This window comes from Capricornis sumatraensis, chromosome 9 (genome assembly GCF_032405125.1).
Source record: "Capricornis sumatraensis isolate serow.1 chromosome 9, serow.2, whole genome shotgun sequence".
Classification (NCBI taxonomy): Eukaryota; Metazoa; Chordata; class Mammalia; order Artiodactyla; family Bovidae; genus Capricornis; species Capricornis sumatraensis.
Window position 1 is genome coordinate 22963222 of NC_091077.1, and position 27617 is coordinate 22990838.

A 27617-nucleotide genomic window follows, 5' to 3' on the forward strand; every position below is an offset into this window, starting at 1 on the left:
ACAGACAAAAGCTCTTTTCAGTAATTTATTAGCTCAAAGGGCATCACTAAAGCTAACCACCATGAAATAGCATCTCCTGCAAGGAAAATTAGCTAAACTCTCCAGCCTCATTTGAACCTGTAGTTTCCAGGTTTTCTCTGGAGGTTGTGAATTCTGGTGTCTTCCATTATGCCTATATTTTTGTGTGAGTCAGAATGTATCCATTAACCAGACTTTTTTAAGCAACAGTCATCTTGCATCTTGGCTTCTCTAGTTAAGCATCATGAATTCCTAAGTTGATTAGGAAATTGGGTATTGGATTCTAGATTTTATTGTATCTTTAAACTGTAGTCCTTGATGAGCACTGAACTAGAATTTCTGTGTTTTAACAGAACAATTGCTGGAGTTTATGCACCAGCTCCCTGCTTTTGCAAATATGACTATGTCTGTAAGGAGAGAACTCTGCTCAGTGATGATTTTTGAAGTGGTAGAGCAGGCTGGAGCTGTTATTCTTGAAGATGGGCAAGAGGTAGGTTCGCAAATAACTGTTACACATTACTTGGTTGTGGGAGCTAATTTTTAGAATGTTTAATTTTCATAAACTTGTATAAATCTTGACTTAAAAGTTATACAGTTTTTTAAATGAATGCTGATTTGGGGGTAGTTACAATTTCTGAAGAGATGAGTTTCATTTTGTTTGATTTTGTCTAAATTTCAATTTCCTGGCCATGGACCTTACACAGAATAGATGTTCAGTTATTCATTAGACCAGATTTGTTTTTAACTTTTCAAATTAAGTTGTAGGACTTGAAGATATTCTTACTTATTATTTTATTAGTATATTTATAGTATTATTAAATGTTTAAAAAGTATTTAATCTCCTTACCCTTTTTATTTTACCCATTTTCTTTTTAAACGAAGGAAGTGTATTCATACCTGTGCCTTCTAGTGAAATGCTGTAAGTTGAGGCATTTATGTGGCAGTTTTGTTTTCAGAAATGCTTGGATGGCAACTTATGGATGGATGGAGGGGAGGATTCAGAGGAATTGAAATGTGTTACTGCTATTAGGTAGCACTTCACTGGTTTTCTTATTGAACTGATAAAAATTGATAGTGAGATATCAGTCAGTGAACATTGTCATAGATACTGTTAATAGGAATATAAGCAGTATTTCTGGAAAATCATTTAGCAATGGGCTTTTAACAGTCTCTGATCTATTATTACCCTTCTGACTGTCTCTCCTCCAGACAATATAAAACTCAGAGTTATGGCAAAAGGTATTCATTGTGACGTATGTATAATATTAAAAATTGAAAATAACCAAAATATATCCCCCAAATAAGCAGTGGTTAACTAAATGAGTATGTGGCCACAGGTTATAATATCATATAGATTTTCAAATTATTGTAATAGAAATCTTTGATTTGATAGAAGTCTTTGAAGGTGGGGCCTTACCTCTAGCTTCATTTACATGCTTTCTCCCCGTATCCTAGAAAACATTCAGAACATGGGATATACTAAAAAAAAAAAAAGCTTAAACAAATGAATATAGTATTAAATTTTTTTCAAAGCATAGAATAAATAGTTCAACAGTGTGAGATAAGATAAGCATGGGAGAAAAATACTAAGCTTTTAATGACAACTATACAAATAGTAGGATTTTAAATAACTTTTCCACAAATTTTGTCTTTTAATTTTTTACAGTTCTGTCAGCAAAACTTTGTTGTGTGCCTGCTTTTGCCAGTTACTATTCTAAACACTGAGGATAGTGGTGGAAAACCCAACACGGGCCCTGTCCTTAAGTAATTTGTATAATTGTAAAATTTCATAATAATTATATTTTATATTTGAAATAACAAAACCCCACAGTTTTGAAAAAATATTTCTTGTTGCCACTGATTCTTCTTAAGAATTGATAATCCAGATTTTCCTTAAATCACATTAAAATTGTTGAAAGTTTAGACTAATAAAAGGGATATTAAATGAGAACAAGTAGTCTTTCAAGGATATGCAGTAGGCATTACAATATGTCTCTTTAGAGCATTAAATACTTTGGTATAAATTGAGAGCACTATTTTCTTAACATTAGAAATTTTTGATATATTTTTAGGTATACCTTAAAATTCAGGTTTTTAATAGCTTTTCTTAATCAGTAGCTCCTTTTTTTTTTTTTCCTTTTCAATGTTTGCTATTAATAATGTTGCCAGACATTATTCCAGTCTGGAATTTATTGCTATTTATTACTTGATTTGTAATAAACTCATTTTTAATTGACACAAATGTTCTGTGATAGGTGATATTGTTACACCCATTATAGCAGTAGAGAAACTGAAGCAACTTTCCCAGACTCATTCAGCTCGTCAGTGGATTCAAATTCCAAGAGTTTGTGGCCTTACTTCCAGAGGAGTACATCAAGAGAAACTAAAGGCAAAGGAGAAAAGGAAAGATATACCATTTGAATTCAGAGTTCCAGAAACAAGGAGGAGAGATAAGAAAGCCTTCCTGAGTGATCAATGCAAAGAAGTAGAGGAAAACAATATAATGGGAAAGACTAGAGATCTCTTCCAGAAAATTAGAGATACCATGGGAACATCTCATGCAAAGATGAGCACAATAAAGGACAGAAATGGTATGGGCCTAACAGAAGCAGAAGATATTAACAAGCGGTGGCAAGAATACACAGAAGAACTATACAAAAAAAGATTTTCATGTCCCAGAAAACCACGATGGTGTGATCACTCACCTGGAACCAGACATCCTGAAATGTGAAGTCAAGTGGGCTTTAGGAAGCATCACCATGAACAGAGCCAGTGGAGGTGATGGAATTCCAGTTGAGCTATTTCAGATCCTAAAAGATGATGCTGGGAAAGTGCTGCACTCAATATGCCAGCAAATCTGGAAAACTCAGCAGTGGCCGCAGAACTGGAAAAGGTCAGTTTTAATTCCAATCCCAAAAAAGGGCAATGCCAAAGAATGTTCAAACTTCCACACGATAGCATTCATCTTACACGCTAGCAAAGTAATGCCAAAGTTCTCCAAGCCAGGCTTCAACAGTTCTTGAACCCTGAACTTCCAGATGTTCAAGCTGGATTTAGAAAAGGCAGAGGATAGAGATCAAATGACCAACATCTGTTGGATCATCAAAAAAGCAAGAGAATTCCAGAAAAACATCTACTTCTGCTTTATTGATTATGCCAAGGCCTTTGACTGTGTAGATCACAACAAACTGAGGAAAATTCTTTAAGAAATGGGAATACCAGACCATCTTACCTGCCTCCAGAGAAATCTGTATGCAGGTCAAGAAGCAAGTTAGAATTGGACATGGAACAGCAGACTGGTTCCAAAATGGGAAGGAGTATGTCAAGGCTGCATATTGTCACCCTGCTTATTTAACTTATATGCAGAATACATCTTGTGAAATGCTGGGCTGGATGAAGCACAAGCTGGAATCAAGATTTCTGGGAGAAGTATCAATAACTTCACATACGCAAATGATACATCCCTAATAACAGAAAGTGGAGAGAAACTAAAGTGCCTCTTGATGAAAGTGAAAGAGGAGAGTGAAAAAGCTGGCTTAAAGCTCAACATTCAAAAAATTAAGATCATGGAATCCAGTCCATCACAAATAGATCGAGAAACAATGGCAACAGTGACAGAATTTATTTTCTTGGTGATTTTCAAAATCGCTGCAGATGGTGACTGCAGCCATGAAATTAAAAGACACTTGCTCCTTCAGAGAAAAGCTATGACCAACCTAGACAGCATATTAAAAGGCAGAGACATAACTTTGCCAACAAAGGTCCGTCTAGTCAAGGCTATGGTTTTTGCAGTGGTCATGTATGGATATGAGAGTTGGACTATAAAGAAAGCTGAGCACCAAAAATTGATGCTTCTGAACTGTGGTGTTGGAGAAGACTCTTGAGACTGCAAGGAGATGAAACTACTCAGTCCTCATGGAAATCAGTCCTGAATATTTGTTGGAAGGACTGATGCTGAAGCTGAAACTCCAACACTTTGGCCACCTGATGTGAAGAGCTGACTCACTGGAAAAGACTCTGATGCTGGGAAAGATTGAAGGCAGGAGGAGAAGGGGACAACAGAGGATGAGATGGTTGGGTGGCATCACCGACTCAATGGAGTTGGTGATGGACAGGGAAGCCTTGCATGCTGCAGTCCATGGGGTCTCAAAGAGTTAGACAAGACTAAGTGACTAAACTGTGGCCTTAGCCATAACGTTATTTTGTCTTAGAGTATTTTGGTCAGTTATAAGGGTCCCTGATTTCATTGGGTGACTAAAAGAAGAAAGAGTAAAATAAACTGTAGTCGTTTGCTTAACAGAAACAGGGTGTTATTTAGTAATATATTCTGATCTGATGGAATATTTGATAATATAATGAGATCTTTTATAAATTTTACGAGTTATATGTATTGATTGTTTTTCAAAGTTAACATCATCTTTTCTCAACGATTCTTAAAACTTGTCGTCTTCTCTATAGCTTGATTCATGGTATGTTATTTTAAATGGCACTGTGGAAATCAGTTATCCAGATGGAAAAGTTGACAATCTCTTTATGGGAAATAGTTTTGGAATCACACCCACTCTGGATAAACAGTACATGCATGGAGTTGTTAGGACTAAAGTCGATGACTGTCAGGTAAGCTTATCTCTGGTCATGTTCTCTTGTTTCTTTTTTTTTTTAATTTTTTAATTTTATATTGGAGTAAAGGGGATTATTTAGGATATTTTCAGGTAGACAGCGAAGAATAGTTTCAGTTGCACATAAACGTTGTATCTACTCTCCCTCAAACTGCATTCCCACCCTGGCTGCCACATAACATTGAGCCAAGTTCCCTGTGCTGTACGGCAGGTCCTTGTTGGTTATCCATTTTAAATATAGCAGTGTATGTTCTTTTGTTTCTGGGGTGGGGTGTTTTTTTTTTTTTTTTTTTTTGGTTCTCCTGTTTCTTGATTTTAAATGGCTGAGCCTTTTTCCTTCCTCAAAATAAAATAGCTTGATTTGAGAATTAGAAGTTTGAAAAACTCACAGTTAATAAAGGAAAGTAGATTTTATATCTGATCCAAATATTTGTGGAATTAAACTATACATATTTTAAAGAGAGTATACCCAATAATTTATTTGTTAAATATCTATGTGATATTAGCCAGCTCAGTCTCCTTTTTGTTTTGTTTTTTTCCAGTAGAGGAAGAAATAGGAACTTCTGAGTTGTTTGTTTCTAACTTACTCCTGCTTCATGTTTTCTTTGCGTAGTGTCAGTTTTGAAAGAAGTATATGCTTACTTCTCCTTTTAGAACAGAATTCACATGGATTTAACTTCTTTGGTCTCTTTGTGCATGATTTATTTTTCTTTTTTACCTTGATTTTTGTTAAGGAGTAAAGGGGATAAATAAAAAAGAACTGATGTCACTTGAGTTCTTACCTTTGTGCTCTGCCTTGGTGCATAGTGATATATTTATGTATTATAGGTTTATTAATTGTCCCCACGTTGTTCTTGGACAGTTTGTCTGCATAGCCCAGCAGGATTATTGGAGAATTTTAAATCATGTTGAAAAAAATACCCATAAAGTTGAGGAAAAGGGAGAAATTGTTATGGTACATGAGCATCGTGAACTGGATCGAAGTGGAACCAGGAAAGGACACATTGTAATTAAGGTGAGTGTGTTTTACTTACATTCTTATTGATAGAATAAAACCTTCGTCTTGTTTAAAAGACTTTGAAGTGCTTATTAAGTAGTACAAGGTAATTCACTAACTTTGGGATCCAGTGTATATAAATGTGAAATTTTGACTTTTTCTTAGTTGGTTTTTAACAGTATTTTATTGGGTAAGGAAGACACTGCCATATAATATCAATATGAAAGGATATTACTTAGAATATACCAGTCAAAATTTTCCTTCTCAAATTTTATGATTCATCAATAATGGGAGTTAATTTCATCAAAGATAGCAATATTTAGAAACAAAACCGAAATTGAAAGGAGCAGCCATCAGCATACAAGAATCCTAGATGAAGATGGAGAGTGCTTATGGGATCTCTGTGTCACTGAAACAGACATTAGCCTCTCTGAACCTCAGTTTTCTTATCTGAAAATGGGGATGCTATGGCAGGTCTTTATTAGGGCTAAATGTGGCAAATCAAAAGCCTTAGCATGCTGTAAGTCTAAGTATGAACACCCATGTTGTTTTCCCTTCTCTGATTCCCTCTCCCCTCTGATCCTTGCCCCCTTGCCTTCCACTCTCCCATCTGCCTGTCTTAATGGCATCTGAATCTCGAGAAGGAAATGGGAACCCACTCCAGTATTGCCTTGAAAATCCCATGGACAGAGGAGCCTGGCGGGCTACAGTCCATGGATCACAAAGAGTCAGACATGACTGAGCACACACAGATGTAAAATAGAGCAATTATAGTTGGAAGACAGGAAATAAATGCTTGACCTTTTTTTCTTTTCAAGCTAGTCTTGGTTGCAAAATAACTAAATGTGTTATTTTTCATTATAAGTGCAGCTGTTTATTTAACAATAAGAGGGACTGGTTGGTCAGATCAGATATTCTTTAAGAGTCAGGCTATTTCTAAACACTCCTTTTCCTAAGCTGATGAGTGTAAGCTTTCTGTGTAGGAAAAAATTCGAATATATGTGTGGATTGTCACAGGCTGTCTCTTTATGAAGGCTCATGTTGAGGCCCCCCCTTTTTTTTAATAATTTCAAACTTACAGAAAAGTTGCAAGAACAGTATAGAGTATCCTGACTCAGATTCCCCCACTGTTAACATTTCCCTGCATTTTCTCCATTTTCATCAGTTTTTTTTTTCCAGTCTTTTGAGAGCAATCTGCAAGTGTGATGCATAATTAATCCAAAATATTTCATTGTGTACTTCCTAAGAAGAAGAACAGTCTCCTACATAAACACCATGGAACCCTTCAAGTTAGGAAATGAACATTGATAAAGTAAAGCCATTCAGCCCACAGACCGCGTTTAGATTTTCACCAGTTCTCCCCAAAATGGCTTTTTTTCATTTTTGGCTCAGGCACACAGTTGCATTTAGTTGTCATGTCACTTAAGTCTACTCCAGGAATAGTTATTCCCTTGTCACATTCTCAGCAATTTTGATGAATATAGACCTTATAGTGTGCAGTATGATCCCCAGACTAGATCTGTGCGGTGTTTCCTCATGCCCAGACTAAAGTTATACTTTCCTGGCTGGAACCCCGCAGAAATAATGTCCTGCTCTTCTCAGTACATCTGCTCAGGGGGCACAGTGTCCACCCCTGCTACCACTAGTGAAGTTAATCTTAATCACCTGGTCCTGTTGATGTCTGTCAAGTTTCCTTACTGTGAAGTCACCATTTTACCCATTGTAATTGATAAGCATTTGAAGCATTGATGTTCTAGGATAGTGTCAGTATGTCTTGCAGACCTCTGTTCACCAGTCTTTCTTAGATTGACTACTCCTGCCTGAAATGGTGATTTTCTATTTCCATTACTTTATTGTCATTCTGCTCTAAGAATGGGCATTCTCTCCTCTTTGATTATATTGGCCTCATGTATTTCTTTACCATCAGCATTGTTCTGATTGTCTGATTGTCCCAGATTTAGCTGGTGGGACCCTCTTAAGGTTGTTGATTCCTATACTTCTGATATGTTCCCATCATTTTTGAGAGCTTCCTTGTTACCTGGCAAAACAAGATGTTCGAGGGTCATCTTTTACTTTTCCTGCCCCTGCTTAGAAATCAGTCATTGCTCCAAAGAGCCCTGGATCCTCCTAGTAGATGATAGCATTTAAAAACCCAAATCGGGGCACTCACTCTGTTTACTGCTACTGTGGTGTCATTACTTCTAAAGCCTTTCCTCAGGGAGGTAGGAATACGTATCTAGCTGCTGTAAATTCATGCACATCTGTACCTTTATATATCTGTCTGTCTCAGTCATGAGCGTATACCAGGACCCCAGTTCTAGTACTGTCCCACAGAGTCAGGTTTGTAGCCTTTTCCTTTCCTTCGTTGTAAATGACAGTGACTGTTGTTATGTTCTGTATATTTACTTGCTTGCTCATCGTAACCAAACTCTACCAGCTAGCCATCTCCTTCACCTGCCCACTCGGCATACCTGTCTCCCAGCATCCTACCGTATTGGATGCTAGTGAGCAGTTTGGTAGGTGCCTCTGCATGATTATGGAACTTGGCATTAAATACTGCTTTTTAAAATACAACCTAATCTCCACAGATATCCCTCCTCAGTTATTTACCTAATCAGAATAACAGCTTTTCTTTAATATGTCAATCATTTTCACCACTGACGTAGCTATGTATGATCTGAGAACCAGATTTGAGTGATGTCAAATTGTGATTTGCCTGAATGACAGACACAATTTGGAATTCTTAGAATGTTTTTGAAGGTGGGAGAAGAATAGGAATGACTGTGATTGTCTTGTCCCTTAAATAGGTAACTTGAAGAGCCTTTCCTCTGACTTCCTTCTAGAGAAATGATTTACATACCTGATTAGCAGCGGGTACCCTTTTTTAATCTTGTAATAAATTTTTAAACAAGAACACTGTTAGTAGTAATGTGTATTTGTCATGCAGTAATTCTGGCCAATGAAATCGTTAGGATGAATGCACCAAATTGAAATCTCACATTATGGGCAACAATTGGTTTTTATATTTGGCTTAATACCTGGTTTATTTCTGTATTTGTTCTGCATACCCATTTTTTTAGATGCTGCTAGGGTCATAAACTTTAACAGTGATTCAGGAATTCAGAGAGGAGCAATAGATAAATTTTACTTTCATTCCTTTTTATAAATTGGGAAACAGGCAAGCAGTTAAACTGAGTGCATGTAAAAAATGTCTGTAGGACTTCTGGTTCCTCTGGGAAACGGGAATGGAGAAACCACAGAAGAGGAAACCTCTGTTCAAGAAGTGACAGTAATAAAACAAGCTATCTTGAACTGTGTTGTTCCCATAACCTGGAACAGAAGGGAATTTAGGATGATTAAATTCAGAAGAAAGCTTTGCTTATTTATTTTCTTTAACTCTCACCTCTTTCTTCTCTTATTTATTTATTTTATTTTTTGCCTGTGGAGGATCTTTGTTGATGCACGGGGGCTTTCTCTAGTTGTGGAAGTAGGGGACTGCTCTTCATTGTTCCGTGCAGGCTTCTTATTGTCATGTGGTGACTTCTCTTGTTGTGGAACACAGGCTGCAGGCATACAGGTTTCAGCGGTTGCTGTGCGTGGGTTCAGTAGTTAGGGCTCTCAGACTCTAGAGCACGGCTAGTAGTTGTGGTGCACAGGCTTAGTTGCAACATGTCATGTGGGATCTTCCTAGACCAGGGATTGAACCGATTTCCCTTGCTTTGCAAGGCAGATTCTTAATCCCTGGACTAGCAGGGGCGTCCCTCTTCCTTCTCTTTACTCAAGATAGTCATTATATCATCACCCCATAGCTATAATGAATACGGATGAAACCGCTACAGCCAAGGTAATGCTGTTGTGCATGTTTATTCCTCTGCCTTGTTTCTCTCTAAACTTCTCCGTGATGATGGTCTACAGCCTAGAGACACTACCCACTTCCAGTGCTGAGAGTTTTAAAGATGAAACTTTACTTTGAGGACTTTATAATCGAGAGCTACAAAGGGAAGTAATCAATAGGAGTTACTCGGTTCCTGAGCTACTTTTTTTATTTTCTAATTCTTTCTTTGATTTTTAGGGAACACCTGAGCGTCTCATCATGCATTTAATAGAAGAACATTCCATTGTGGACCCAACTTATATAGAAGATTTCCTATTAACTTATAGAACATTTCTTGCAAGTCCTTTGGATGTTGGGACCAAACTGTTGGAATGGTTTAAAATTGACAGCTTAAGGGATAAGGTTGGTATTATAAAGGGCATGAAAGTGATTTTAACCTTTATATTCCCCCAAAACCTTTTGCAGTTGACAAATTAAATGCTTATTTTGATAAGATTCAATTCACCTAAAAAAATAGTGAATCAGTAGACATATCTGGTTACTTTTATGACAAAATAGCTTGTAAAAAGTGGATTATTTTGCCTTCTAAAAGGCAGAAACTGAAATCAGGCTGTGGTGTAGTTATAAATTCAGAAGATGCAGGATAATAGTCTTGCACTTTTGGAGAAGGCAGTGGGAACCCGCTCCAGTACTCTTGCCTGGAAAATCGCCTGGATGGAGGAGCCTGATGGGCTGCAGTCCACAGAGTCACGAAGAGTCGGTCACAGCTGAGTGACTTCACTTTCACTTTTCACTTTCATGCATTGGAGAAGGCAATGGCCACCCACTCCAGTGTTCTTTCCTGGAGAATCCCAGGGGCGGAGGAGCCTGGTAGGCTGTCATCTATGGGGTCACACAGAGTCAGACATGACTTAGCAGCAGCAGCAATCAAAATACTTGGTGGTTTCAGAAATCAGTAAAACATTTAAAAGTTTAGAAAGAATATTCACCAAGTACATTTTTTCAAGAGGGCTTAGAAACAATCTAAATGAGTTAAAAGACTTTATAATCATTTAAGAATTTTATCTTTTTGAGTTTATCACTGCTGTAACACATTTAGTTGTGGCATTGAGGATTTTTTTTTTTTTTTGCATTTAACATTTAAATAGATTATCTTAACTTTTTTAATGGAGTGTTTATACTTTTCATGGAAAAACTAGTAATACTTCAGCTTACTGGTACATAACTACCGATAAACTACCTCAGTAATAGGAAGTTAGTTATTTTAAGAAAAATAAAAGTAGAGCCATAGTTGCCTGGCATATCTTTCTGAGTTCTAGTTTGTGCTAAATCGCTTTAGTCCTGTCCAACTCTATGCAACCCTATGGACAGTAGCCTCCCAGGCTCCTCTGTCCATTGGATTCTCCAAGCAAGATTACTGGAATGGGTTGCCATGCCCTCCTCCAGGGAATCTTCCCAACCCAGGGATCAAACCCTAATCTCTTTTGTATCCTGCATTGGCAGGCGAGTTCTTTACCACTAGCACCACCTGGGAAGCTCTGAGTTATACTTTAAAGGAAATACGTTAGATACAGTAAGTGTCCAAAACTACAGGCTTGCCTTTCCCTTGTTTTTGAAATTATATATAGTTACTTAGATTGCTGAGGAAATAAAGGCATGCTAGAGAATGAACAAAAACATGACTTAGGGACAGCTCAATATTCATGTGTAAAAGGATGAAGTTTGACCTTTACCTTATACCATATTCAGTGTTAGCTCAAAATGGATCAGAGACTTAATGTAAGAGCTAAAACTATAATATTCTTCAAAGAAAAGAAGGAGTTAAAAAAAAAACGACTTTGGATTAAACGATAGTTTTTTAGTGCAAAGCACAGACTTGAGCAATGGATATATAGAATTTCATCAAAATTAAAACATTTTCACATTAAAGGAACTATCAGGAAAAGCAGAACAACACATGGAATAGGAAAATATGTTTGCAAATCGTGTGTCTGACAAGGATCTAGTATTCAGAATGTATGAAAAAACTCTTATAACTCAACAAAAAAAGCCAGTATGATTTAAAAATAGACCAAGGACTCAAATAGGTATTTCTCCCAAGAAGAGAGATGAATGGCCGGCAATCACATGCAGTAGGTGTTCAGTGTCATTAGACATGGGAAATGCAAATCAAAACCACAGTGATATTCTGCTTCATACCTACTAAGATGACTTAAAAAAGGAAATACCAATGATTTCGAGGATGTTGATGTGGAGGAAATGAAATTCCCATACATTGCTTGTAGTAATGTAAAATGGTATAGCTGCTATGGAAAACAGCTCAGCAGTTCTCCCAAAAGTTAAACATAGAATTATGGTGTAATCCAGTAGTTCTACTCCTGAAGTATATAGCCAAAATAGGTAATAGGTGTGCAAACAAAAGTTTGTAAACAAGTGTTCATAGTAGCACTATTGATGATGGCCAAAAGGTGGAAACAACCCAAATGTCCATCAGCTGATGAATGGATAAGCAAAATATTGCATACTATATAATGAAATATTATTCAGCTATAAAAAAGTTGGTAAAGAATCTGCAGTGCAAGAGACCCGGGTTCAATCCCTGAGTCGGGAAGATTCCCTGGAGAAGGACATGGCAACCCACTCCAGTATTCTTGCCTGGAAAATCCCATGGACAGAGGATCCTGGCGGGCTGCAGTCCATGGGGTCACAAGAGTTGGACACAGAGCAACTAAACCACCACCATTAAGAAAAATGAAATACTGATACATGCTGCAACATGTTATAAGCCTTGAAAATGTACTAAGTCAAGCCAGTCATAAAAGATCACATATTGAGTGACAAATCAGAGAGGCAGAAAAGCAAATAGAAGCTGTTCTGGGCTGGAAAGAGGCCAGAATGGTAGGTGGCTGCTTATTGGGAATGGGATTTTCTTTTGTGGTGGTGATAGTGCTCTGGAACTAGGTTGCTTGGGGATGACTGTCCACGACTGAGAATGGGCTAAATGCCACTGGGTTGTACACTTTAAAATGGTTAAAATAGTGGATTTTATGTGTTATTTTACCACAGTTTTAAAAGTGTATGACTTAAATTATTTGTATTGTTAGGCACTTTTTTTTTTTAATTTAGATTTTGGAGAAATCTCTGGTTTATTTCTTTAGATTTATCTTGGCTCCTGTGTTTTCTTAATGCTCAGAATGTTTCTTAATAGTCTTAATTTTTTTTATGTTTGTTGGACTATAGTTGCTTTATAGTGTTATTAGTTTCTGCTGTACTGATTCAGCACAGTGAGTCAGATATAAGTATACCTATATCTCCCCCTTTTTTGGATTTCTCTCCAATATTAGTTCACCACAGAGCATTGAGTAGAGTTCACTGTAAGCACATTATTTAATTGAACATTCATTTGTTTGTTTTTAACTTTTTTGTTAATCTGTAGCACAGGTTAACAAAGTAATAAATTAATTCCCAACTTTGAAAATTATAGTGTTTACAAAGGAGATTTCAAATTTTTGTTATAATTTCAGTGAAATGGTCTCAGCTAAAGAAATACTTGACATTTGCCTGCCCTTAGAAGTTTGCATTCCCATGTACTTCTTACATGTTAGTATACAGGCTTGTCTTCTCAGTGAAAGCAGAGGCTTGGTTCTCTCTATTATATAAGGAAGCAAAAGCTCAAACTAAAATGTTCCTCTCTGTTAGAATGAGCCTTTCATGTGTGAGAGGGTGGGCAGAGGGCTTAGCCATAAAGCTCAGTTGTTCCTCAGTTTAGGACTTGCTTTTAGGACTTTATTTTTGCAGGAAGAATTCCTCTCATATAATCATATGCTGCTTCTTCCATGTTTCCACAGGTAACACGGATTGTATTATTATGGGTAAATAATCATTTCAATGATTTTGAAGGTGATCCTGCTATGACTCGATTTCTAGAGGAATTTGAAAAAAATCTGGAAGATACAGTAAGGCTCAGAATTTTATCTTCTTCAGGGTTTGGGGATTCTTACCAATCTCTTCTGTCCCCCTGCTGAAGAATTGCAACTCAGAATAGCTTTCATCTTTTCCTGTCTTCTGAGAACTTTCAAATCTGTATTCTAAACTTGGGCTCATCCTCTGCTGCTTCAACCCAAACAAAGATCATGCTTCTTCCAGAGTCTTCACTGATTTAGGCATTCAAATACACATATTTATCAGATCTACATTAGACTTTCTAAGTCTCCCTTCTGCATGTGATTTCATTTGTTTTTAATATACAACACCTCAGATAATACCCTCAAGGTCTTCTTAACTTTGATGGTAGCTATTTATAAATCTATTTATTCTTCATATTAGATATAAAAACTTTGAACTGCAACTCAGTTGTCTGTTCCAAGCAACTTGAATTTTTAGGAAATAAATAATAATGCAGCTCAGGAGTTAGATTGCCTGAATTAACAACATTCAGACTTTACCACTTGGTAGATACGTGAACTTGGAAAGATTGTCCAACCTTATATGCCTCCATTGTCTTATTTTATAGATAGTAGCCTCTAGGTTGTTGGGATTGTCTTGAGGGTTATAGTGAGCTATGAATATAAGAATCTGCAAACAAAACCTGGCGCGGCACCATTGTTATTACAGAGTAGAAGTGGATTAAGTTGAATAAAGAAGGGGAAATTTCAGATTGTTTTGTCTCTTTCCTTACCTCTTGGTTCCTGTAGCCTATTCAGCAGCACATCTGCTCTATGCAAAATGGGGAGAGTGAACAGGGAACTGGATTGAGAGGCCCATTGAGGCTCACCAACATCATTTGGTGCTTCCATTGCTGGCTCTATAAACATTCAAGGGACTTATGAAAAATAGAAACTATCTTGCAATCATGGGACTTTTTTCCCCCAGTTATCAAGTCAGTCATCAAATATTTACTGAATTCTGCTGTATACTCCAAGCTGTTATATAGGATCAGAAGAGGTGTAAAACTTGGTTTCTACCCTGAGAAAAACTTTAGCTTTTTGTTATGGACATGAGATTTAATTTGATACACTATTTGAGAATAGTTGAATTCTCAGCTGATACATTAAACTGATATAGAACTTGAAAGTTAAAATATTGCTGAGTTTAATGAAGATCTAAAATAATATAGGAAGATCTAAATTTTAAGAATAATATTTCTGAAAGAGATGGAGACTTGCATGTGTCTGAGTATTAGACAATGTTTGGGAAGGTGGTTGAAGTCCTTTAAGGTTTTAAATAAAAGTTTAAAAATATTCTGGTTTTATGTAACAGCTAGGAGATAAGCAGGATGGTAATACAGAATGTGTTATTACTTAGACTCAGAAAATGAAGAAATTTTTTTGTCATCACTATCTGAGTAAGACATCACTTTGAAATCTTTTCTAACTTGTGATTATCTAGAAATTTTAAAAAACCATATCAAGGGATCTTTATTCTTGAGAGTGCTCTAGGGTGGAAGGTTTCTTTCCTTCAGTTTTATTTACCCATACTTATATATTCTTTATTTACTCTAGTTGTAATAATTTTAGGTTATATTTTTTAAAGCCTATAGAAAAAAAATAATATACATTTATATATATATGTTACCCCTTTCTACTTTGTAGAAAATGAATGGTCATCTCCGGTTATTGAATATTGCGTGTGCTGCAAAGGCTAAATGGAGACAGGTTGTTCTGCAGAAAGCTTCCCGGGAGTCACCTCTGCATTTCAGCCTAAGTGGAGGGAGTGAGAAGGGATTTGGTATTTTTGTTGAAAGTGTGGAACCTAGTAGCAAAGCTGCTGATGCAGGACTGAAACGTGGTGATCAAGTAAGTAAATAACAACCATTTAAAGCCTTTTTATAAGTAATAGGAGTGCTACTTTTCATATATGATAATATTCTAGTAAGCATGATCAATTTAAGGAAATACCTTTGAAACCTTCTTTTAGAGGTAGTATTTTTAAATGGTTTATTTTTAAAATGTGTTTGTCATATATCCATTACTCTTAATGGAAAATTCGATATAGCAGGTCCAGAAACAGCCTGGTAGTCTGGCCACTATCAATCTGAATGGTCCTGCCCATCCTTCTAGTATTAGGAAACTCTGTCATTTGGCAACTTCACAGTATTCCAGAAAGATCAGTAAGAGAGTTAGCACCCTTGCGTGTTTTAAAGGAGTAAGCACTTTTATCCATACCACTCTAAAATTAAGTGGCCAAAGATTTACCATAAATGATGGTTTTGTTTTAAATAATGTTCATATGGTAACAAAACTATTCGGTACATCCATAAGTAGAGTGAGCTGGTTGAAGGATTAGGAAAAGGAAGGGGAGATACTGGGAGTAAGTAGATAGGGATTTATTCTCTCCATGGAGGCATTAGTAAACTATAGAAAAATATATTTTCAAAAATGAAATTGCTGACAACTTTGTTACTCAAAAAAATACAATACCTCAGTCTTAGTAATCATAGTAATCACATCCTGCAGAGTTAAGGACTGGGCATTTGTATTTTGAACAAAGCTCTCAAAGTCTCATGTATACCAGAGTGGTTTCTCTTCTAGCTAAATCATTTGGAAAGCTGACTTTGTCCACTTAAAATTTTTGTTTGTTTATGCATTCATTTAGAATGTGACTTTATTTTACTTATAACCACACCGTGGTGGGTTTTGTTTTTTAATTAAGAAGGCATTCACAGGGACTTCCCTGGTGGTTCACTGGTTAAAAGAGTCTGTGCTTCTACTGCAAGGGGCACAGGTTCAATCCCTTGTCAGGGAACTAAGATCCCACATGCCACATGGCATGACATAAATCAAGCAAGCAGGCATGCATTCACATTATTAAAAGTTCTGTACTTCAAAACAGTGGCTTTCAACCAGCAGTAATTTTGTCACCCAGGAGACATTTGGTAATGTCTGGAGTTATTTTTGATTGTCATGACTTGGGAATTACTACTGGCATGTAGTGGATAGAGGCCAGGAATACTGCTGAATAGCCAGGAACACCCCGTGACAAAGCAGCCACATGGCAGTTATCCAGCCCAAATATCAGTATCTAAATATCAGTAGTGCAGGGAGTTAAGAAACTAATATAAGTGAATCATATATTATAATAAAATACTTTAAAATTTAAGAATAAATGATATACTTTTAAAAAAGAAACTCTGACACAAAGTTTTAACGATACTCTCCTTCCTCTAAGGGAGCTTTTTAGAATAGAGATTTCTGGGCTTTACTCAGACTACTCATTAAGAATATCTAGTTGCCAGGAATTTGGAGTCATATATTTATTGGTCAAGTATTTTTTGGTAAATATGTTTAAGAATCTCATTCTTCAAAGAAGAAAAAGAAAAGAATACTTCAGCAGTTTCATTCCTGAGAGAGGAGAGAAATTTATTGTTACTTTACTTCTTCCTTCAGGCCTTCCAAGTATGGTCGAAATTATCTGAGATTTTCAATAAGTCATTTTTTAATATTGTGAATATTCTTTTTTAAGAGTACTTTGGCATCTGCATGAAGTTTCATAAGCTTATTACTAAGAGTCATTTTGCACCTGCTTACTGCTTACATTGATCACCTTTACTTCGTCTATGCCACATGTGCCATTATTTTTATTTATTTCATAGTTGTCTTCCTGTACTTCTGGTACCTTTTCTAGGACTTCTTTCAGAAAGGGCGAATGAGTACTCTAGCTTTGTGTCCCTTACATGTCTAATGATATCTTTGTTCAATGAAGGATAAAAATCTTTGATCACAGTCATTTTTCTCTCAGAACATTGATATCACAGAAAGGTATCACATCATCTTAATATGGTCCCAAAGAAGCCTAAGCCATTCTGTTTCTTTTTTAGGTGCCTTTGGCCACCTCCACAAATCCCCAAGAGGGATGCTTATAGAGTCTTTATTCTAAGTCCCTGGAATTCAGAATATTCAAGTGATCTGTTAAAAACAAAAAATAGATCTTTTTATTTTATTCCCTGATATTAGATGATCCATGACAGTATGTAGACTTTTTTAAACTCGGGAAATTTAACTTCTGTGATTTTTTTTTTCTTTTTCTTTTCCTAATATTTTTTTTCACTCCTTTTTATCCTTTTGAAATCTCTGTGTCAGCCCTCAAGATCTATCCTCTGTGCTGCCTTTTTTTCCCTCATCATCTCTTGTCTCTTTATCCTTTTTCCTTGGAATCAGTACTTTTTAAATAAACTCCTGATGATTCTGAGGTACAGCCAGATTTGTGAAGCCCTGGTATGAACGATCAACAATGTCAGATGGAACAAGAGCCCATAACAGTTGTGCTTGTTGCTTTTTGCTGCCTGATTCAGTCAGTGGCAGGAAATGGTATGAGCTGTAATTAGAATACCACTTTTAAATGAATTTACCTCTTTTTTAAATGCAATAAATTTGCATTTAGAATACTTCACTAAAATTTGTATACACATACACACAGGTAATAATTTTTATGAGCTGATAACATTATGTTTTAAATTTTTTTCCAGTATTATCCCAGAGGAAATGAACTGAAAAAAAAAATGTTTTTAGTAGAGATTTAGGAAAATACCACAATATAGAGAAAAGCTATTAGACAGTAATTCAACTTCTCACAGATAACTATTGTTTACATATAGGTACATTTTATTTGTTTTATTTTTTTACCCATTAAACTTAAGGCTGCAGAAATAACTAATACTGTTTCTGTCTTTCTTTGTATTTTTTGAACACTTTCTTCAAGATAATGGAAGTAAATGGACAAAATTTTGAGAATATAACGTTTGTGAAGGCCCTTGAAATTTTGAGGAATAATACTCATCTTGCACTTACTGTAAAGACGAACATTTTTGGTGAGTTTTGTTGTAAAAATCTATTTGAGCCCTTTTTTTGGTAATAGAAAAAGTCAACAATGATAAGGAGGATAGTAAAAATACTTAAAACATGTTCCCATCCAAGCTTTTTTGAAAATTATAGGATCTTTAATGTTTGAATATAATATTCTGTATTCTAGAATTTTCATTTTTTATTTGTATTTAATTATTTTGAATTCTTTGTTAAAATAAATATACAACTGCACTTAGTCATTTATGAAATGTCTACTCAGTATTATGGACTGTACTTCGCCTGGAAATACTCAATGAAACATAGAAGTCATAGGCTTTTTTTCTTCCTGCTAACGTGCAAATCAGTCTACCTCTAATGAAATAGCAGTATCAGTGCCAGTTAGCTGTTTTATGGAAATGAATAGAGTAAAACATTGAAGTAATTAATCAGTGAATTGCTGATTTTTAAGAGCAATATACTCTGCCTTTCTTTGTCAAACTGTTGGTTCACTTCAGTTCAGTCGCTCAGTTGTGTCTGACTCTTTGCAACCCCATGAACCGCAGCTTGCCAGTCCTCCCTGTCGATCAGCAACTCCCGGAGTTGACTCAAACTCATGTCCATTCAGTCAGTGATGCCATCCAACTATCTCATCCTCTGTCATCCCCTTCTCCTCCTGCCCTCAATCTTTCCCAGCATCAGGGTCTTTTCCAGTGAGTCCGCTCTCCACATCAGGTGGCCAAAATACTGGAGTTTCAGCTTCAACATCAGTCTTTCCAGTGAACACCCAGGACTGATCTCCTTTAGGATGGACTGGTTGGATCTCCTTGCAGTCTAAGGGAATCTCAAGAGTCTTCTCCAACACCACAGTTCAAAAGCATCAATCCTTTGGTGCTCAGCTTTCTTTATAGTCCAACTCTCACGTCCATACATGACTACTGGAAAAACCATAGCCTTGACTAGATGACCCTTTGTTGACAAAATAATGTCTCTGCTTTTTAATATGCTATCTAGGTTGGTCATAGCTTTTCTTACCGAGGAACAAATATCTTTTAATTTCATGGCTGCAGTCACCATCTGCAGTGATTTTGGAGCCCCCCAAAATAAAGTCAGCCACTGTTTCCACTGTTTACCCATCTATTTGCCAAGAAGTGATGGGACCGGATGCCATGATCTTCGTTTTCTGAATGTTGAGCTTTAAGCCAACTTTTTAACTCTCTGCTTTGACTTTCATCAAGAGACTCTTTAGTTCTTCTTCACTTTCTGCCATAAGGGTGGTGTCATCTGCATATCTGAGGTTATTGATATTTCTCCCACAATCTTGATTCCAGCTTGTGCTTCCTCCATCCCAGCATTTCTCATGATGTACTCTGCATATAAGTTAAATAAGCACGGTGACAATATGCAGCCTTGACGTACTCCTTTTCCTATTTGGAACCAGTCTGTTGTTCCATGTCCAGTTCTAACTGTTGCTTCCTGACCTGCATACAGGTTTCTCAAGAGGCAGGTCAGGTGGTCTGCTATTCCCATCTCTTTAAGAATTTTCCGCAGTCTGTTGTGATCCACACAGTCAAAGGCTCTGGCATAGTCAAAGCAGAAATACATGTTTTTCTTAAACTCTCTTGCCTTTTTGATGATCCAGCAGATGTTGGCAATTTGATCTCTGGTTCCTCTGCCTTTTCTAAATCCAGCTTGAGCATCTGGAAGTTCACGGTTCATGTATTGCTGAAGCCTGGATTGGAGAATTTTGAGCATTACTTTGCTAACATGTGAGATGAGTGCAATTGTGTGGTAGTTGGAGCATTCTTTGGCATTGCCTTTCTTTGGGATTGGAATGAAAACTGACCTTTTCCAGTCCTGTGGCCACTGCTGAGTTTTCCAAATTTGCTGGCATATTGAGTGCAGCACTTTCACAGCATCATCTTTCAGGATTTGAAATAGCTCCACTGGAATGCCATCACCTCCACTAGCTTTGTTCGTAGTGATGCTTTCTAAGGCCCACTTGACTTCACATTCCAGGATGTCTGGCTCTAGATTAGTGATCACACCGTCATGATTATCAGGTTCGTGAAGATCTTTTTAATACAGTTCCTCTGTGTATTCTTGACACCTTTCTTAATATCTTCTGCTTCTGTTAGGTCTATACCATTTCTGTCCTTTATCGAGCCCATCTTTGCATGAAATGTTCCCTTGGTATCTCTAATTTTCTTGAAGAGATCCCTAGTCTTTTCCATTGTGTTGTTTTCCTCTATTTCTTTGCATTGATCACTGAGGAAGGCTTTCTTATCTCTCCTTGCTATTCTTTGGAACTCTGCATTCAGATGCTTATATCTTTCCTTTTCTCCTTTGCTTTTCACTTCTCTTCTTTTCACAGCTATTTGTAAGGCCTCCTCAGACAGCCATGTTGCTTTTTTTGCATGTCTTTTCCATGGGGATGGTCTTGATCCCTGTCTCCTGTACAGTGTCAGGAACCTCCGCCCATAGTTCATCAGGTACTCTTGTCTATCAGATCTAGTCCCTTAAATCTATTTCTCACTACCACTATATAATCATAAGGGATTTAATTTAGGTCATACCTGAATGGTCTAGTGGTTTTCCCCACTTTCTTCAATTTAAGTCCTAATTGGGCAATTTGGGCAGATCATGTGGTTCATGATCTGAGCCACAATCATCTCCTGTTCTTGTTTTTGCTGACTGTATAGAGCTTCTCCATCTTCAGCTGCAAAGAATATAATCAGTCTGATTTCAGTATGGTACTTTAAGTGTGTTTTGATTTTGTAACTATTTGAATTCAGCAAGTCTAAGCTTCTGCTTTTAACTTAATCTACTATTTGGTGGTGGTTTTTTTTTTTTTTAGCTTTTGAGAAAGACTGCAACTAACTTAGTCTTCATAGGATTTTCTCTCAAAGTTTGAGAAGGGCAACAGTAAAAACAATATAACAGTTGGAAACTATCAAAGAAAATTTAAGAGTCTTTATGTAGTAAGAAGGAAAAAATTCTCTACATTATTTAGGTTGAATTTTGAGAAATAAGAGTTGAATTTGAAAGCTCTGCCTATGGAAAAGTGTGTGTGTGTACGTTTCCCCTCACTTTGGCTTCTCCTAATACTGCACTTAGTCATAATGGAAAAGGAAACATTTGGTGTTTTTCCTCTTTTTACTTGAGTCCCTTTTATTAAATGACATCATGCTAAATCTGGCATATAGCAGTCTGTTAGGAATTTACAAATATTGTATAAGCTTACTTATTTTTAGCATAATAAACCTGTGCTAAAAATTCATAGTTTTTTTATTTCCTAGACTTTGGGCTAGTATCTAGAAGTGCCATCTTTTGGGTTAAACTGAAAGGATTCTAATTTTGAAAAATATGGAAGCAGAGGTTATTCTGACACTTAAAGCAAATTAGTTTCTCAATTCCGTTTCTGCAGCTCTGTTTCATAGGTTTAAAAACATCAATATCTTTTAAAGTTTTTTTGTTCCTGGCATATAGTAATTATTAACTAGTATCAAATGTGGTTGTGTATAAAAACATGGAGATAGTATAATGTAGTGGTTAACATCATAGACCCTGGGAAACAAAATTGATCTGAAGGATGCAAGAGGAAGAGAAACCACAGCCTCCGAACTCTTTGAATAGTGAGAAACAATTGCCCAAAGAACCCTAGACTGAATGTTGCAGAGCGTGAGAGTTCTGTGGTGCCACAGAAGGCGGCCCATACCCTCAAGAGCTCCCTAACTTGCCCCAGCCAGAGTGTAGTCAGCCAACGTTCTCCCCATGCAGAATGCTGAAGAGTATCTCAAAGGAATATAAGTAAAACACTTGCTGAAAGGAAGTATTTTAGTCTGGCTGTGATGTCTGGAATAAAGTCCCAGTAACTCTGGCATTACATGAAAGACAGTTACTGAGAAAAATAAGTCTTAAAGCATTCAGAGACATATTTTAGTAAAAAAAGACAGACACTGAATAGAAGGAAAAGATGAGTTGAAGAAATCACCTTTATGGAACAAAAAAATACAAAATGCAATTGAGTACTATTCCAAGAGATCTCAAAGAAAATATGAAGAAGAAAGTATTTAGAAAACAATGGCAGAGGCCATGTCAGAATGAAAAATCAGGACGTGACTCCCAATTCAAAGAGCCACCTGTAATCTGAGCAAAATTAATTAAAAAAAACTTGTCAACTTACTGTTTCTGGTGTTGACTGAGAACAACTGAAAGGGCTGGCTAGCGAAGAGCTACGTGTTATTAAACAGAGAAATTAGACCTCAGAGAGGTAAACTGGAGCCATTAAATCTGCTGCAGAGCATTTACCAGTACAATACAGGGAAAGCAACTAAGAGACTGAGCCTTTTTTTTTTTTTTTTTTTAGCAGTAGACTCCCAGGAAAAGGGCAAAGATTTTGAATCCTGTAGTTGCTAAAAGCAACTGGATGTGTCTGATCTGTTACCACTTGTCTAAGACTGTACCCTCCCCCTCAAAAGGATGTTTTTTCCCCAGGGCTATACTCAAGGCAGCATGAAACCCGGATGTGAATATTATAATGCAGACCAAAAAGGACCCAGAAGTCTGACAAGGAATGGGAAGGGAAACTCCTAAAGCTCAGACAGAGTTAGAAAATTCCCACAGGTTTTTTTTTTTCCTTCCCTGACTCTTGTTTTTCCATTCTCTCAGGCCCCAGCCTCCAAGCAATCCAGTGGCATTGCCTCACAAAATGTTCTTCACCCCTTAGTGGAGCTGAGGCTTCAAGAAAGCAAGGCCAAGGTCACTGCTTCCCCCCCTTCACACCCCCTCCCGCCCCCCGCCCGTCCCCCGCCCCACACACACACACACACTGTCCTCTTCTGTTTGGCCCCTGAGGCACTGCAGCAGATAGTTTGGAGGCCTAAGGAACTAGAAAGTGTACCAGGTTGTTAACTGACATGAAGGAAGCAATCCCATAAAGTTGTTTATGAAATCCTAGGCTCACCCACGTGCTATAGGTACATGAATCTGGTTCTGTTTAGCGTATCATGGACTTTGAGAACTGGCACAAGCAGACCTCTACTTAGGTCCCTGCCTGAGCACTAGGTGGTACAAAGTGGACTCATCTGTATAGCACTGCAGTGGGTTTGAAAATTAAACACTGGACCGCAACTCAAAGGAGGCTAAGCAAAAATACCCACATTTTCCATAGGTTGCAAATAGGACTCAGCAGTTTTGACAGTAGCAAGGAGTCCTCGTTACAGTTTTCTTTGTGTTTATTTTATATGGGGTTTGCTCAGGATTTGAATTTTTCATTGATGTTACTCATCAGTTTTCAAAATTTCATGGCCATTATTAATTACTACTGCCCCTCTTTCTTTCCTTTGCATGTGGGAAATCAGTCACTTATATAATAGAAGATTTGTGTCCCAACTATTTATTACATTCTGTTCTGTTCTTTCTAACTTTAGCTTTGTGTTTCAGTTTGGATATTTTCTAATGACCTGTGTTTAAGAAAGTTACACCATTTTCTGCTGTACCCAGTCTGATGATAAATGCATGCCTTGAATTTAATTTTAGATATTTTTCAGTTCTGGAATATTTACTTGAATCTCTTATAAACTTCAGTTCTTTGTTGCACTTCTTCATCTTTTAATCCATTTTATCTCTTTTCCTCTGTGTTCTTCAATGTAAAGATTATAAAATCCTTGTGAATTAACTCTAACATTTGGATTATCTTTTACTCTTTTTTTCCCTCTGGCTATTTTCTTTCCTTGAATCTTAAAATTTTTTACTGTATGCTGTACTTTGTATGTAAAGAAACCTTAGTAGTAAAGTTAGTTATGTTTTCACGGATAGGATTTGCCATTTCCTTTGTTTAATCACATAGAGTAAGGGGAATTGAGCTGGGTCAGGCTGAGTTGCAGAATTACTTAGGCTGTGTCCATTGGTTTCAAGATGACAGCAAACTTGTCATGTGCTTGATGTAGGCCACTTCTCTAGTGGAACTTGGTCTCTAAGCAGAGACTGAAAAATTTCACTGCTTTTTCACCCTTGTCTTCCCAACCACTTCCCCACCTCCAGTCTCTTGATTCAGAATCTGGTAGCTTTGTCTCCTTTTTCATAATTCTTTCCTTCAGAGATTTTGAGCCTAGCTCTTCAGCTTCCCACCCCAAGCCAATAAATCTGTTGTGTGTTTGTTGGTCGTCTCTCCCTGTTGTGTGATTTTGTTTCCCAAGTACCATGAGATTCTAAGAAATTTCCAGCCTCATGCCTTGTCTTACAGTAGAGATATTTCATGAAGAGAAGTGACGCTGCTTTGGTGCTTCCCTGTGTTCCAGTTTTGTTGCCATTACTTGCATCCATCAAAGCTTCTTTTGCCTCTGGGAGTCCCTCTACCTGACCCTCACCTCCTGTTTATGTTTAGACTCAGCAAATGTCCCCAGAGAAGAAAACAGCTGGCAGTCTCTGTTTACCCTCTTCCTGCTTTGGAGTTTGCATTCATCTGTTCCTCTTACTTTCTGCAACTTTCTAACATCTGTAAATATCCCACCACTCAGATAATTTATGATAAGCATTTTAATCGTTTAGTAAAAGTAACACATACATGTTTTACAAATTATACTAAAGAAAGACACCCAGTGGGACCATATTGGGTGTACAGTGTGTTATACCTTTCCACAGTAGTTTGTACCAGTTTATTTCTTTTATAATTGTTACTGCATCAAATTCCATCACACTGTTACCATAATCTATTGATCTGGTGTTTCATGCTGCTGGATGTTTTAGGATTGTTCATAGTTTTTCCTATTTACAATGATGTAATAAATATCCTTTGTATTTATCTTTTATGTTTATGTAGATATAGATATAAGATAAATTTCTCTGAGTGGAATTACCTTTATAGTTACTTTGGTTTTACTTTGTTAAAGTTCCCCAATCTGTTTATAAACTTCATTCATCAGTGTATAAGAATGCCTCTGCAGTGGGTTTAATAAACTTTTTAATTTCTCATATTACTGCCTTTAATAATGAGGGAAGTTGAGCACCTTTTTTATGTGCTGCTAAGTCACTTCAGTCGTGTCTGACTCTGCGCGACCCTGTAGACGGCAGCCCACCAAGCTCCTCCGTTCTAGGGATTCTCCAGGCAAGAATGCTGGAGTGGGTTGCCACTTCCCTCTCCAGTGCATGAAAGTGAAAAGTGAAAGTGGGGACTTCCCTGGTGGTCCAGTGGCTAAGACTCTGCACTCATAATGTAGAGGGCCCCTGTTCAAGCCCTGGTCAGGGAACTAGATCCCACATGCTGCAACTAAAAAATCCTGTATGCTGCAATGAAGACTGAAGATCCCACATGCTGTAGTTAAGACCTGGTGTAGCCAAATAAATAAATAAATATTTTAAAAAATAAATAAATTTTTTTAAAAAAAGTGAAAGTGAAGTCGCTCAGTTGTGTCTGACTCTTCGCAACCCCATGGACTGCAGCCCACCAGGCTCCTCCGTCCATGGGAGTTTCCAGGCAAGAGTACTGGAGTGGGTTGCCATTGCCTTCTCCGTTTTTATGTGTTAACATTTTCTTTTTTACAGTCTTTTTGACTTGTCCATTATATGTTAAGTTATTCATCTTTTATTGATTTGTTTGAATGTCTAATAAGTAAAGAAAAGTTTTCTTGTGTCTGTAGGTTGCACATATTTTCCCCAGGTTATCTTTTGACTTTCCATGTTCATTTGTTTTGGTTTGTGTGTGTAAATACATATAAACATATATATAGACACTAAGAAATCTTTAGTTTTTGTATAGTCAAATTTATTAAGCATTTCATTTATTCTTGGACACTTTCATCTTACGTTCATATATCTAATATTGATGCTTGTTTTCTAATTATGTTAGTTTTCCATCCATTAATTTTTGTTCCTCACTATTTTTTTAGTTTAACATAATCATTTCTTTATCCACAAAAGATGCAGATTTTTACTTAATATTATATACGTAAGTCCAGTAAAGATATAAACTACCTTGTAAACTCTTGAATCCACCTTACATACACTCTGCAGCCAGCGATATCTGCTGCCTGCAAATTCCTATTGCTTTTAACAGGAAGTGCAAACACCTTACAATAACTTTTATCAGGCCCTTTTTCTTCCTTGTTCTTCGGTCATCTTTTTTCTTAAACTTTCCTTCTGCCGCAGGTGCTTTAAACTTGAGATTTCCTCTACCTAGAATTACTCCTCCAACTCCCTTTGCCTAGTTGAAATCAACTCACTTTACTGATCTCTTCTTACATGGTGACTTAATGAAGGAAGATTTTCTTTTTCTTGCTGTCTTAACTAGTTCCTCTAGTTGTGTTCTGTCCGATCCATTTATCCTTGACTGATTGTATGTTTCATAACTGAAACAATCTGCAAACATCAAGCATAGTCTTCGACTATTCAAAGGTCAGTAAATATTTTTGGAATGAATCAGTATCTTGACTGTAGCTCAAAAAAGCATTTTTATTTTTACCACATGGCTTAAAGTGAATTTTTTTTAGAAACTGCATTGTTGTTGTTCAGTTGCTGAGTTGTGTCCGACACTTTGTGACCCCCGAACTGCAGCATGCAGGGCTTCCCTGTCCATCACCTTCTCCCGGAGCTTGTTCAAACTCATGTTATTGAGTTGGTGATGCCATCTAACCATCTCGTCCTCTTTCATCCCCTTCTCCTCCTGCCTTTGGTCTTTCCCAGCATCAAGGTCTTTTCTAATGAGTCAGCTCTTTGCATCAGGTGGCCAAAGTATTAGAGCTTCAGCTTCAGCATCAGTTCTTCCAGTGACTATTCAGGGTTGATTTCCTTTAGGATTGACTGGTTTGGTCTCTTTGCAGTCCAAAGGACTCTCAAGAATCTTCTCCAAAGCCACAATTCAAAAGCATCAGTTGTTCAGCGCTCAGCCTGATTTATGGTCCAACTCTCACATCCAAATATGACTACTGGAAAAATCATAGCTTTGACTGTACAGACCTTTGTTGGCAAAGTAATGTCTCTGCTTTTTAATATGCTATTTAGGTTGGTCATAGCTTTCTTCCAAGGAGCAAGTCTTTTAATTTCATGGCTGCAGTCACCATCTGAAGTGATTTTCAGTTCAGTTCAGTTCAGTCGCTCAGTCGTGTCCGACTTCTTGTGACCCCATGAAGTGCAGCACGGCAGGCCTCCCTGTCCAGCACCAACTCCCGGAATTCACTCAGACTCACGTCCATCGAGTCGGTGATGCCATCCAGCCATCTCATCCTCTGTCATCCCCTTTTCCTCCTGCCCCCAATCTCTCCCAGCATCAGAGCCTTTTCCAATGAGTCAGCTCTTCTCATGAGGTGGCCAGAGTACTGGAGTTTCAGCTTTAGCATCATTCCTTCCAAAGAACAGAGCCCAAGAAATAAAGT

The 27617-nt window shown here is 37.2% G+C and overlaps 1 protein-coding gene across 5 annotated transcripts in view; it reads left to right on the forward strand.

Moving 5' to 3' along the window:
- Nucleotides 1–27617, forward strand: part of RAPGEF6 (Rap guanine nucleotide exchange factor 6) — a 208947-nt gene that overhangs the window by 125338 nt on the left and 55992 nt on the right. For all 5 annotated transcript variants that reach the window (XM_068979511.1, XM_068979509.1, XM_068979513.1 and 2 more), the window contains exons 9-15: nucleotides 372–508; nucleotides 4477–4635; nucleotides 5500–5652; nucleotides 9707–9871; nucleotides 13318–13425; nucleotides 15061–15264; nucleotides 18167–18275. In XM_068979511.1, coding sequence (XP_068835612.1) covers nucleotides 372–508; nucleotides 4477–4635; nucleotides 5500–5652; nucleotides 9707–9871; nucleotides 13318–13425; nucleotides 15061–15264; nucleotides 18167–18275 — 1035 coding nt within the window. The remainder of the gene's footprint in view (nucleotides 1–371; nucleotides 509–4476; nucleotides 4636–5499; nucleotides 5653–9706; nucleotides 9872–13317; nucleotides 13426–15060; nucleotides 15265–18166; nucleotides 18276–27617) is intronic.